Here is a 14,581-nt window from a genome sequence, read left to right on the forward strand (position 1 = left end):
TATTTTTTTTTATAAAGTAGTGCATAACCCTCTTTACATTTTCAAACCTTCTTGAGATCGAAAACCAGGTCATTTTATGACTTTTAAATCCGGGGTTCTTTTTGGTACTCCGCATCCCTGATTTTTTAGTTATATTTAAGTTATTTTAGTTATATTTAAGGCTTGATATTTTCTGATTGTAGAGTAAAGTTTAAAATCCAACAATTTATAAATGTGTCGGAAATGATAATAAATCTAAATCTCAAAATTTACCAATAGAAATGTAATTACAAAATAAAGTTTTATATTTAATACACTAATGGTTTTTGTAGTTATTTAACAAATGCCAAAAAAGCATTTTTTTTTTAATTACAAATTTAAAACGAATGTTTGTAACTTTTGTAAAATTTTAATTATTAAATAAATGTATTATTCAATTTATTTTTCATAATAATTTTTATACTATATATATATATATATATATATATATATATATATATATATATATATATATATATATATATATATATATATATATATATATATATATATAAAGTTTAAACTCCCTCAAATTGAGGGTGTTTAAACTTTATATAGTCATAATTTTTGAACGCTTAAATATTTTACTATGAAATCTAAAATTTATCGATGAATATAAGTGTAGTTAAGAATAGTACAAAAAATATTTCATCAACTTGTTGCTCTCACGTTTGGGGCAGGAAGGGCGTGAAAATTTTGTTGCTTTTTGTTCCCAACCTCCAATCATCGCATTTTTTTGCAAACCCTTATTATTTGACATGAGTATACCCATATAAAAAAATCTCAAAGACCAAAAAATGTTAGATCCGCCTTTGGTGTGAGGGGTGGAGGTGTGTGATAAATTAAAAAATACAATAGTTTTAAACTCTGAAAATTAAAATAAGTTGGGGGAGAGTTGCCTTAATTCGAACACTTTAGGAATAAATATTTATTAACCAAAGATGGCTTAACTATGAAAACATTTATGATTTGATTAATATAATCAGTCAACCCCACTATACTTTTAACCGTAGTTTGGCTTAATTAATTGCAATAATTAAATAATTGGAAATAAATTTGTTTTTGCTAAGATACCATTTTTTTCCAATCAAGGTAACTTGTTCCCTAAATTAGAACACTTTGATTCCTTAATCAGAACAGGTTGTTTTTTTTTTAAAAAAAACTCAATAAAATCAACAAAAATTAATTTTAATACATGTTTAAAAATGATTTTTATCTTTACAGTGAAAATTTAAACAGTTCATTCAAAACTTATAATAGAATTAATATTATTCTGACTAACTGAAATTCTACAAACAAAAAATTGTATAAAAGCTTCAACTGTTATAACGTTCTCTTAGTTTATTGACTAAAAATAACTAATAAAGTATAATTTTTAAGGTTTATTGTTGTTACTAAGTATTTAAATTGCGCTCGTACTATTTCTACAACCCTTTGATTTTATTACTGATTAAGTAAGGAAAACTTTAAAGTTCCAACCAAGAAAACTTTGGACTATTTTGTTATATTACAGCAATATCATGCTTGCAGTAACTTATAAGATAAGTTTATATTGTTATTTTGCATTTTAAACTATAAAAGGCGATCTCAGTTTTGTTTTAAATGATGCGTACGCACATTTTTTTTTTTTTTTTTTTTTTGTTCTTTACTACATGATTTAAAAACAAACGTTTAAGATACCAATATAAAAGAGAAAAATTACACTTGAAAAAGTTATGGATAAATATAAAGAACGCGGACTCTCCAAGAAGACCTTAAGGTCTTGTCACAGAGAACCGCTGTTGAAACTTAGACATTTCTTTCGCTATAGTTTTAAGTTGCTTTGTTAAAGGTGCTTGCAACAAAATTAAATAGCCTTCCAAAAGACTCATGCGACTTTTGTCTGTGATTTTTAGATAAATTTCACTTTCTTAAAATCAATATATATGGTCAAGTAATCTTCATTCAATGATTATTATTTGATATTTCAATTGAGTTTTCTATATTTACGACTAATTTCACCATGTGTTGCTTTTTTTTTTCTTCTTCTTTAAAGTATATGTACAAGGTCAACAATAAAGTATAAATAATTAGGATATTACTTTTTTCGTTTTATAGCATTGATCTTTATTGTACTGATAAATATTCATCAAACACTTGTAATGTAGTTTCATGTTCTTTCTTCGTCTGTATTAATGTTACCTCTTCTGTGATACATCTGTACAATGCTTCTCTTCTGGTATAAAGGTTTATGAATATGCACATACTAGGGCTGGTACTGATTAATTTTTTTTTGTTCGATTAATCGTCTAAAATTTTAATCGATTAATCGATTAATTTCGATTAATTCTGAAGTCGACAGAATAACCTGCTTTTCACCACTGGTGAGGTGAAGTTGTTATCGGTAAACGTTAACTAACTACAGTATTCACAAACGTTAACAAACAAGACACTTAATGCCTGCTATACTGTATTCAGTTTAATTGACAAGTACAAGTAGGCATCACTTTAGCCAGTCACGTAAACAAACGAGGACGTTAACGTTTTCTGGAAGTAGACAAGATCGCAGTTTGTTGACAATGTACCCTGACGAACTAAACAGTCTTTCACAAGGAACAGAAGTGGCAGGTACACACAGAATTGTCTGCAAAAAACTGCTCAGGTTAGGGTAACGATGCCTGTTCAGTTGCCACCACATGAGGGGATTCTCAGTTTCTGGAATTACACCTTCTTCTTGATATCGTGTAAGCTCAGCCAGTGAGCCATGTACTGTTTGTGATTCATCTGATGAGGATTGCGATTCCGAGTCGCTGACCAACAGAGTAAGTTTCAGTTTCTTACGCACGGGTTCTGATGCCTCGCCAGTGCTGGTAGTAGTTTCACGTTCAGCTCTCTGTCTTTGGTTACAGTACACCCGAAATGCATTAGAAAGTATTGTCCAAACTGCTTCACGTTTCTCTCTTGAGAGACAGCCGAGTTTCTTGTAACGTGGGTCTAATGCCACAGCCATTTGCAACGTTGGCAATGCATAAATGTTTTCAATGCGACCTGAGAAGTCATTTAGTGTTGCAGATTTGAAACGTGCTATATACCCTGGATCGTCATCATTAACCCGCAGAAGTCTGCGCAAAAATGCTTCTAACGGAAGTGCAGCCGAACATGTAGCATACTGTTCACTACCAATATACTCAGTAGCATCTGCAAGTGGACCCAATACCGAGACAAATTTTGACATTCTCTCCCAGTCCAACTCCCTTAGTTTATCTCCAGTGTAATTTTCGGGATGGTCAATATGATACTGCTTAATGGCATCTTTCACTTCCAGCAATCTGGCTAACATTAGGTAGGTACTGTTCCACCGCGTAGCTACATCTTGCTGCAATTTGTGAAATTTCACATCGTCAGACCTGTTAGAGGTACTGGCTTGGCTGGCCTTTAGCTCTGATGTATTCTTTGAACTGCGCCTAAAATGTCCAACTAGGTGTCGAAATTTAGCCAGAATAGGAGATGAATCAGCTGCTTTCAAACCTGCTAGTATGCTCAGTTGAAGACAGTGTGCAATACACGGTATATGGCTGTAATCCGTCCGTCCTATAGCAGCAACCATATTTCGTGCACTGTCCGTTACGATACAGCTAATTTTTTCAGCAATGTTCCACGTTGCGGCAAACTCTTCATAGAAACTGGCAACATTATCAGCAGTGTGCCTTTCTTTAACATTTATGCAAGCTAAAGCGACAGACGTCAGTTTCCACTCAGAATCAATCCAATGACCTGTTATCCCACAGTACGATTCATTGTTGGTGGAGGTCCAAAAGTCAGTAGTTAGAGCAATACTATGAATGCATTCTAGAGCTTTCTTGTGCTCATTCAACTTCTCATTGTACATCTCTCCAATGACAGTGTCGATTGTACGGCGACTGGGCAAAGTATAAGTCTGGTTTTGAAGGGCAATACGAAGCACCGCCTCTAGTCCAGCATCTTCTACAATTGCTGTTGGACGTCCAGAACTGGCAATCCAATGAGCTATTGCCACCTTCAGGTCGGCTGAGACCTTTTCACTGACAGGCTTGTTTGACTGACACGTAAATAAATTGGTGATTGATTTTATCTGAGGGGTCATCTTACGTTCACTGTCGACAACCTGTTGATATTTCAGAGGATGCTTGTGCTGAAGGTGATAAGTCAGCGATGTGTTTGAGCCACGGAAAGTAAACTGTTCATTGCAGTGAACGCAGTATATTTTGTCACCTTCGTCTACTTTACCATCAGCATTCAACTTGAAAACAAAATGCTTGCTTAACTTTCCAGTTAAATGTTTGACAGAAACGTTGCTTTCATTAGTTGCCGCAGCCATATTTGCAAAACAAACTTTGTTTACTTTAGAAACGGATATAGAAATGTAAGATAATGTTCCCAGGTCAGTAAGTATTTTAAAATATGACAAAATTTTTAGTCGAGATTTTCAAGATACGCGCTTTCAAAATTAATTTTATATTTATCGAATTCTATTGAAAAATTCTAAATTTAATACTCTTTTTCGTCATGGCTAATGACTTTGAAACAATTGATTTTGAAAAGTTGCGTTTAGACGTTTTTAAAACTTTTAAAACTGAAAATAACTTCTTTGCGAATGATTTATATGAAAACGATATATTTTTTTTATAAATTTTTATGCTTAACATTTATCAAATTAACATATATCAAAATATATTGTTCATGCTAAAATTTAAATTAGGCCAAGTACCATACCACTTCACAAATAATTTCTTTATAAATAACGTTAATAAATATAATATAAGAGAAACAGGTAATCTTGAGTTTATTCTAATTGAAGAATATTAAAGTTAACTTTAATATTCGAGTAGTTTTAATACAACTAGTTGTACTTAATATGTAATATATTACCTATATTGAACATAATATATATTATTCACTTGTAAGGGCTTCGTGATAAGATCAGTACGATCTTCTTGAAGTCCTGTCTGTACTATTTTAATTATAATTATAATCTCGTTTATATATTTTGACTAAGGAAACTTGTAAATATTACTATTATTAATTACAAAACTTGTAAATATATATATGAACGGTAATAAAAAAATAAAAAAAATAAGTAACGGAAAACCGGCAAAAATTAATCGAAATATTACCGATTAAAGAAATTTTAATCGATTAAATAAATTAGCGATTAATCGATTAATTAATCGTTAATTTCCGCAGCCCTAGCACATACACATACAAACACACACATGCATATCCAGATACATACATACACACATACATACATACATACATACATACATACATACATACATACATACATACATACATACATACATACATACATACATACATACATACATACATACATACATACATACATACATACATACATACATAAATACATAAATACATATATACCCACATGAATACATACATAGATATAAAAATTCACGCATACACACATCCATACATACATATACACATACATACAGTTATGTATTTATATCCATATACATATAAACACATATATATACCCATATACAAATAAACACATATATATCCATATACATATAAACACATACACATATACATACACATACATACAGACACACACCCACACCCACACACACACACACACACACACACGCACACACACGCACACACACACACACATACATACGTATACATATTTATTTTTTTTACAACTTAGAGAGTTCGTTGTACATATACAAAATAAGAAATATATATATATATATATAATTGTATTTACATTTAAAGTCGTTCAGTATAATAGTGTAAATAAATAGAATATATATGAACCAAATATCGTAGTCAATACAACCTTCAATTATATTCAAATAAATGTATATAAATAGTAAATTTAATATAATGTTGAATAAAATAAATCGATATTTAGGTATTTAAGAGCTAAGTATAATTTAAAAGTATGTAAGTATATTATCAAGAGGAAAAATTACTTCTCTAAGTTTTCTCTTAAATAAAAAAGAACTCCATTCATGAGAAAAAAAAAGTTTTTTAACACAACTTTGTTCCATAAGAAAGCTCCACGAAATGAAATACAGGTTTTACCAAAGTTTGTTTGGATAATTGGTTGTTTAATAGAATTATAACTTCTTAAAGAATATTTATTTTTTTCTTTTAAAGAATATAAATCAAGAAAGGGGGTTGGAGAAGAGTTGGTTTTACACTTGAACATAAAACAAAGTACATTAAAAACATTTACTTGATATATATATTAAGAATATTCATGTTAATTAAGAGAGGCTTTGAGTGAGTAAGACGATCTTTGAAATTTATAAGTCGTGCAATGAGCTTCTGTTGACAATAAAGTGGTTTTAAATTATTTTTTTAAGCGCTTCCCCACGCAATATTAGCATAATTAATATGACAATGTATAAAAGAGTAATAAAGTTGAATTAGTAGATATTTATTCAAAACGGTTCTTACTTTATACAAGACTCCAATACTTTTTGCAATTTTACTACATAAGTTCCTGATGTGATTTTTCCAGGATAGATTTTCATCTATAATAATACCTAAAAAGTTTGTAGACGTTACTCTTTTTATTTGAATATTATCAACATATAGTATAGGCATATCACTTGGGTGTAAACGTTTTATAAATGATGGATAAAAGAGAGTTCATTTAATCTTTTCAATATTGAGCGATAGTTTGTTTGATTTGAACCGATTTGAGATTTTTGTTAACTCAATATTCATATCATTAAAAAGTCTATTGATATTGATATTATTACATGATAAGAAGAAGTTAGTATCATCAGCAAACATGATTGTTGTTAATTTGAAGGCTTTATAGAGATAATTTACATAAATTAGAAATAATAGGGGTCCTAGTATAGATCCTTGTGAAACTCCACAGATTATATTTAGAAAGTAAGGTAAAGAAAATCCTCCGATGTGACTCATTGCTAATTTTTTGGTAACTTTTAAGTAACATTAAAGCTTTTCCAGTAATACCGTAATATTCAAGTTTTGTAAAATGTATTTCATAGTCAATTGTTTCAAACGCCTTAGATAAGTTAGATTAGATAAGTCTATAAAAACGCCTAAAGTAAGTTCTGCTTTTTCAAATGATTCAGTTTTGCTTCGAGTGAGATGAATTATTGCATGTTCTGAAGAGCTGTTTCTCTTGAAGCCGTATTGGTTCATGTAAAGTATATTATTAACAGTTAGATGATTGTATATTTGGTTAAACAAAATTCGCTCTACGATTTTTGAAAAACAGAGAGGACAGATATTGGACGATAATTACTGACATTTGAGGGTTCACCACCTTTAAATACTGGTGTAATCTTACCAATTTTTAATTGGTCTGGAAAAATTCCTTAATTAATTGAACCTTTAAAAACTTTGAAAAGAATATACTTTATATCGTCGTATGAATCTATAACTATATTACAATTTATGTCATCAGGACCAACTGCTTTAGGGGTCGTCCATAAAGTACGTACGCCAAAAATTTTGAAATTAGACCCCTACCTCTCCCCCCTGTTGCCATGCGTACTTTTATGCCCCCCCCCCTTAAAAGTACGTACGTTTCTCAAATACCCCCTCACCCTCAAACCCCCCCCCCCCCCCCCCCCCATCCCTTCTTTTATTATTTCTTCTCAATAAATAAGTTGATTTAAAAAAAAAAAGACGGATAAATACTTTATACGACCCCAAAGCCCTCTGTTTGCGCATTTTAAAAACGTCTTCAAGTATATATGCAAATAATAATTTAAATAAATTTAAAATACTTAGAATTACGTGTCTATTTGGGCGAAAGGTTAATGCGGCGGAAAAAGTAGACAGATCCAGGTTCGATTCCCGGTGAAACCCATGTAAACCTTTTTTTGTTTTAATAACGAATCAAATGTAAATAAACTATACTTAAGGTGGACGTTTTTTTCAGGCACCCCTCTTTAGTAAGTAAAAAACGAGTCTTACGTGAGATCAGTAATATTGAAAACAAAGGGTAAAACCCAGTGGGAAGGGGCAACAGCAAATTTTGTGCCCTTTTGCTAATTTAAGAAGCTTTTTATTTGAGCAAAACCTAGTGGTCAAATTTGGAAGATTTTGAGACGCCATTGACACGTTTTTTTGGAGGGGGACTCCGTCCCATCAACCACGGCCCTCAGGTCTTACTCAGGACCAGTATATAAGGGTGGCATGTGTGCATGGGCTCCCTTAGGATTTTTTGATGTTCCAGATAGAACACTTTCACACATCGTGCAAACTTAAGTTTGTTAATATGCCAAATGAGGTGGCCTTGCAAAAAAATTGGATGGTGGAGGCCTGGGAACAAAAAGCCCTAAAACATTCGGCTCCCCCTTCCCTACCCAAACGTGAGGGAAATATGTAGCAAAATTTTTAACTTTACCATCTAAAACTAAATTTAAATTTATCGACAGATTTTAATTTTTGTAGAAAAATATTGTAAATTACAAAAAAGTTATGACCATGCAAAATTTACACCCCTCTCATTTTGGGGTCGGAAAACTTGCATGGTCATAACTTTTGTAATTTTGTAACTTTTGTAATATTTTTCTACAAAAATTAAAATCTGTCAATAAATTTAAACTTAATTTTAGATAGTAAAGTTGAAAATTTTACTACATTAGTGCCCTCACATATGGGCAGGGGAGGGTAAGCGTTTTAAGGCTTTTTGTTCACAGGCCTCCGCCATCCCGATATTTTGCAAGGCCTCCTCATTGGCATAGGTATAAACAAACTTAAGCTATGAGTTTGCACGATGTGTGAAAGTGTCCTATCTGGAACATCAAAAAATTCTGAGGGCGCCCATACATGTGTGTACATAGAGGAAAACTATACCCTCTACTCCATATACCATACATCTTTTTATGTTGGCAAACTAGAATCTTTAGTCAGAATGTAACTTTTCTATTGATTAGCTGGTTAATTGTGATAAATTAGAAAATCAAAGTACGTACTTTTAAATTAAACCCTCCCGCCCCCTCCCATACGCTTTCGTACGCTTTCTGAAGACCTCCCCCCTCCCCCCTATGAGCGTACGTACTTTTTGGACGACCCCTTATTATTTTTCAGCATTTTAAATGCATTTTCAAATTCTGAAAAAGTTACTTCAAATTTATCTAATTTAGAAATTAATGGAAAAGCGTAATCATTTATTGGATTAATCATATTAGGAATATTTTTAGCTAAATTTGGTTTCACAGATACAAAAACTTATTTAGTTCGCTCACTATTTGTTTAGGTTCATGTAAAAATACGCCATCTATTTTTATAGTCTTAGGTATAGAGCACATTTTAAATTTGTTTTTACCAGTAATTTGACTAATAATTTGTCATGTACGCTTTGAGGGGGTCATCCATAAATGATATCAGTGTTTTTTCTCAATTTTTCGACTCCCCTCCCCCCTTTTGTCAAACTCTGTCAATTTTTGGCCAACCCCCATTATATATGATGTCAGTTTTTGTGTACTCCCCCCCTTAAAAACAATAAAATGCTTAAAAACCATTGATTTTTTTTCTGACTAAATTATACATTTATATAATAGTAGATCTCATCAAATTATATTATATAATAGTCGATATCTCATTAAATAATCAACTAAGCAAATAGTATTATATATCTTTAATATAATCTTCCAATGGGTTGTTGAAGTGATCATCGATTGAAACAATAGGTAGTGAATGCTCTCCGCACTCTAAAAGGATATCGTATTCTTGAGGTACAATCAAATTCGTTGCGTCAACTTCATTTTCATCTAACCATTCAGCAGTTTTCTAACTCTTCTGCAAGGCAATGACTGCCAAAAATTTTGTCTGACGCTTGGCAGCGATACGAACAGGTTGGACCCTTTTGATTAGCAGGAGTGTTATAGCAGAAGAATGGATAGAAGCGTGCTTTTTCAACATAGCTTGAGAGGCAAAGTAGATATTGCACTTTTTACAGATTATATCAGCTAGGATAGACTGAATTGATGAACAAAACGCATCATACGACAAAATTGGAAATCCTTTGGCAGTACGAGGATGAATACTTTCAATGTTTGATGCGATGAGCATAAAGACGGACGATGGAAACAATTATTTTGCTCCTTCTGAGACATCTACTGCTTTGAGCCCGTCTCTCGTTTGGTTAACAGGGACAGGTGGTGAAAGAAATCTTGCTCTAATTAGAGTAAAGTAAGAGCTTCTAATAGTCCGACAACAAGAACGACTTTCACATTTCGCAATTTGACTTGTACGAAGATGATCGGCAATCCAACGTTGATCTTGTAATAAAAGGCTCCTTGACTCTAGCTCTGATTTGTCTGGATCAATATACTCTGCAATGGTTGGATAACCGTCAATTTGTAGATCAGACCAAATATCTGCCAAAGCTTGTCCAGCAAAACCAAACTTCTGTTTTTCTAAATTTTCCTCTATTGTCCTGCCTGATTTAAAAAGATATGTTGGTTATTATAGGTTAAAAATTATACTAATATTTTTACAAATTACTAATATTTTTACAAATTTGTCAATGTAATTACCTTGAGAATCAAGATGAGTTCCGTAATGTTTGTGCGGAAGAATCATCCCAGATGATTCTTTACTTAGAGGTGCCATTCGTCGCTCAGCTCTGTTGAATGCACTGCGGCCTGGAGCGTTCGTCATGATGAAAAGAGCGTTAAGGTTATTCTTCAAGAAATGGTGAATGCCGATTTCAATTACTTTCTGGTATCTAGGATTTTCGTCGGGTCCTCCATCGACGCTAAACACAACGATAGGCTTAACCATATTAGTTTGAGAATCTCTGGTAATAGAGTCAAATTCTTTGATATCCAAGAGCCGCTGAAAGTCTAATCCATGAGCGAAGGCGGTCGAGGATGCGTGTTTTCCTGATCGAACAGCAATGTAGGTAGGTCCAGAATAAGTAACAGCATCTGTTTTTCCGAAACCATCTTTTTTGATCGTAATTCCAGCGTATACAGATGGTATAAGCTTGTGTTTGGCAGCCACAACCCAGTCGTGGTCTGGGAGAGTTACCGGTACTCCAAATGCATCAACAACGGCCCCTGTTTTTTGGCTGCTGTGATTCCAATTGGCACTCTAGCCTTGTCGTCTTGGCTAATGAAACACACTTCATCTGGCCCTAAAAAAGAACAAACTTCTTCCACATATTTTATAGTTGAACTGCAAAAGAGTCCGTCAACATGATTTAAATGAGATTCATTCTGAGGACTGATCAATCTAACAGGGACTGTTTTGACGTGCCTTTAGCCTTCTAATGTTCCTTAACTTCTCGGAAGTAGACGAGTATAGAGGGCGCTCTTGCTGATTGCAAATCCAATTTTGTTCATCTCGGATGTCAATTCGTCGAGAGTTTTAATGCTCTAAATAATAAAGAAATATATTTGGATATAATTAACTTTTTTACAGAAAACGGGATTTATTTCGTAAATCATATTTAAAAAAAATCTTGAAATTAGTTGTTAACATTTCAAGATCTACTTCTAATGACGGTCGACCAGGTTTCTTTCTGATTTTTAGTTTTTCTTTGACTTCTGGATGATCCAAACAGATTTTCTCCATTCTATCTTTTTTCAGTTCTCTAGTTTTCTTCTGTTGAGCTTGATCATACTTTTTTTGGCCAGTTCTTTACATAGATGAGCTAGTTTCTTCTTTTTCTTTTTTAAACCATCCTCTTCAGCTTCAACAATCAATCTACTTCTCTTTCTGGTCTTCAGTCCAGCAACTTCACAATTTAAAGCTGTAATCTCAGAATTGAGTCGATCTTGAGCCACTATTCTTGCATTTTTTGATTTTTCGTGGTCAATAAACTCAAAGTTAATGCACTTTGTGATCATCAATAACAGATCGCTCATTGGTGGGCTCAACAAACTGTTATGAACTCTTTTCAAATTCAAGTGGAGTATACGTGGAGGCAGACTGTTTTGGATTATTGGCCTAAAATGATAGTTGCTTGCTCTTGAACTTCATTGCCTTTTCATTAAATAAATTGATTAAATACATTACTCCTGATTCAAGATCTTTATGCACCAGTTTCTTTTCTTTTAATGAATTCCATATACTATGGACTTCTTTCTGGATATTAGCCTTTTTTTTATCGGGATGAGCATTTCCATACGAGACCATCAATAAGTTAAGTAATGCGGTTTTATCCAATTTTTAATATTGATTTATTAGTATTGTTTACATCACAATCAAAATAATGATTTTGCTCATCGTTAGCGCAAGCTTTTTAAAAGAGTTTCTTCAACCCGCTATGGAGAAATTAGCGTTTCGAATTTTCAATAGACTTTATGCGTTTGCATTGCATCACGTTTTACAATCAATTAGAGAGCAATTAGAGTTTCGTATTTGAAATAACGACAATTTAATTTCAAAAAATGACAAATTTATGAGTTTGCTTTTATGAGTTTACTTTGAACCGCATTTTATAATCCGCTAGGGAGCGAATAACGATTGTGAATTTTATAAACAAAGAGTTAATATTTATAACACAATTTGATTCGCAGTCAAATGGTAATATATTAATTAAACGATAGTAATTTTTATTTTACGTTAGTAGTTGTTATTTATTTAATGTCTCTGGGAAACTTATTATATTAATTTATAATATTATATTATAAATAATTTAATAAAATATTTTAATAAAATAATTTAATAAAATTTTAATAAAATTTTAATAAAATAATAAAATTTAAAATTTATAATAAAATTATAAAAAATAAAATTTAAATTAATAAAGTTTTAATAAAATAATTTAATAAAATATCAAATTCCCCGCATTTAATATTAATTTCCCCACAAACAAAACATCGTTTCTATACCATTTAGTAGATGTAAATACCGTTAAAATCTGCTCAAACTAAAAAAATAATTGACATCATTTGGGCCTCAACACCCCCTCCCCATTGTCAATTAGTGTCAAACTTTCCAGCACTCCCTCCCCCCTATTTTTACTGACATCATTTATGGATGACCCCTGAGCTAGATTTATACTTCTCTAGTAAATCGCAGTAATGTTTTTTTACCTTTTTTCTTTGGCTTTCAAATAGTTTAGTGTAATTTTTATAAATTAATTTAATTTCAGGTGTTGGTTTTTTTAAGTATTTTCTATTCAGTTTTTGCTTTTTTTTTTGAGGATTTCTTAAGATCTGTATTGATCCAAGGTGACTTTAAACTTTTATCGGTTTTTATAAATTGACGTTTTGAAAAATTTACATCGTAAATTTCATAAAAGGTTTGAAAGAATCTGTCGTACATTATATTTGCTTCGAATGAACTGTTTACATCAGTGTTTGCCAACGTGGGGCGTAAGAAATTTTCATGGGGCAATTCGATTGTTCGGGGGTAATGGAAAAAAAAGGACTTTTTCAGCTTAAGTTTAACCACATAGTCGAATCTCCAGGAAACGTCCATTATAAAGTGCATCCATGCAAAATTTATTCGCTGGAATGCATTCGAAAAACTAAGATTTGCTTCGGCAAACTAGGATTCAGAAAACTAATTCGGAAAACTAGAATTTGATTCGAAAAACTTGAATTTGGACTAGGATTATCAGTTGCTTGTATCTTTCTGTCAATGTGCGTTACCGTTAATTTGAAATAAAAATAGTGCTGTGCTTATAAAAGCAGTGCTGTGCTTTTATGTGAATTTATCGTTGTTTTCAAATTTTTAATACATTTTATAAATAAATATAAGTGATATTTAAATATAATTGGTAAGTAAATATAATTGTAAATATATTTAAATAATTATTTAGAATTTTAGATGCCTCATAGAAATATGTAATGATTGTTACGAAAAATAAAGAGATATGTAATGATTGCTACGAAAACAATTCCCTCTGGACAATCATTTCAAACGCTGGTTCAGAATAACGATTAGCAATTGCGGAATAAGCAATTCCCTTTGGAGAATTGCACGAAAACTTATTGTGAAAGTATAACCTTGAAAGACTAATTCCGCACCAGGAATTCTCACTTAAAAGCCATAGCGCTAAACATAATAACAGTTTGAATAACAAGTCGAGAAGACAACACATAGTTTATATACAACTAGTTGTTTATAATTTAATATTCAAATATAGAAATAAATATAATACAAAAACTAACGTTGATTTTCTTTTAATAATAAATAAGAATACGAAACATTACAAAATATATATTTTTAATTTCCTAATTGATTTTAAAATTCATTTTTTAGCCCATGAGTAGTGCAAGCAAGAAAAAATTTGGCAGTACTCGGAAGAGTATTTAAAGTTTGGTTTCATACTTGCTATTCATGATGCACGGTTACCTTTTTGTCTATTATACCAACAATGCTTGAGCAATGAATCAATGAAACCAGGTTGTCTTAAAGCACATTTGAAGGCAAAACATAAAGATCAAATTAATTCAAATTTGAATTATTTTCAAGTTTTAAAGAAAAATTATGAAAAATGAGCAACTTTAAAGTCTCTCTTTACTGCTCATAATGTTAATATTAATCGCACTCTTGAGGCTAGCTATCAAATTTCTTTACTCATCGCTAAATCTGGGAAAAATCATACAATTGGAGA

General features: G+C 31.8%; 1 protein-coding gene across 1 annotated transcript; it reads right to left on the minus strand.

Annotated features, from left to right (window-relative positions):
- Nucleotides 1-2,500: 2,500 nt before the first annotated feature.
- On the minus strand, nucleotides 2,501-4,354 carry LOC136090967 (E3 SUMO-protein ligase ZBED1-like). The gene has a single exon (XM_065817948.1). It carries the CDS (start codon nucleotides 4,352-4,354, stop codon nucleotides 2,501-2,503), a length of 1,854 nt encoding a protein of 617 aa, XP_065674020.1.
- Between the last annotated feature and the right edge of the window lie 10,227 nt (nucleotides 4,355-14,581).

This window comes from Hydra vulgaris, chromosome 14 (assembly GCF_038396675.1).
Source record: "Hydra vulgaris chromosome 14, alternate assembly HydraT2T_AEP".
Lineage (NCBI taxonomy): Eukaryota > Metazoa > Cnidaria > Hydrozoa > Anthoathecata > Hydridae > Hydra > Hydra vulgaris.

Bases quoted from the DNA above. Each gene is read 5' to 3' on its own strand.
- LOC136090967 (XM_065817948.1), bottom strand. From the start codon at position 4,354: ATGGCTGCGGCAACTAATGAAAGCAACGTTTCTGTCAAACATTTAACT.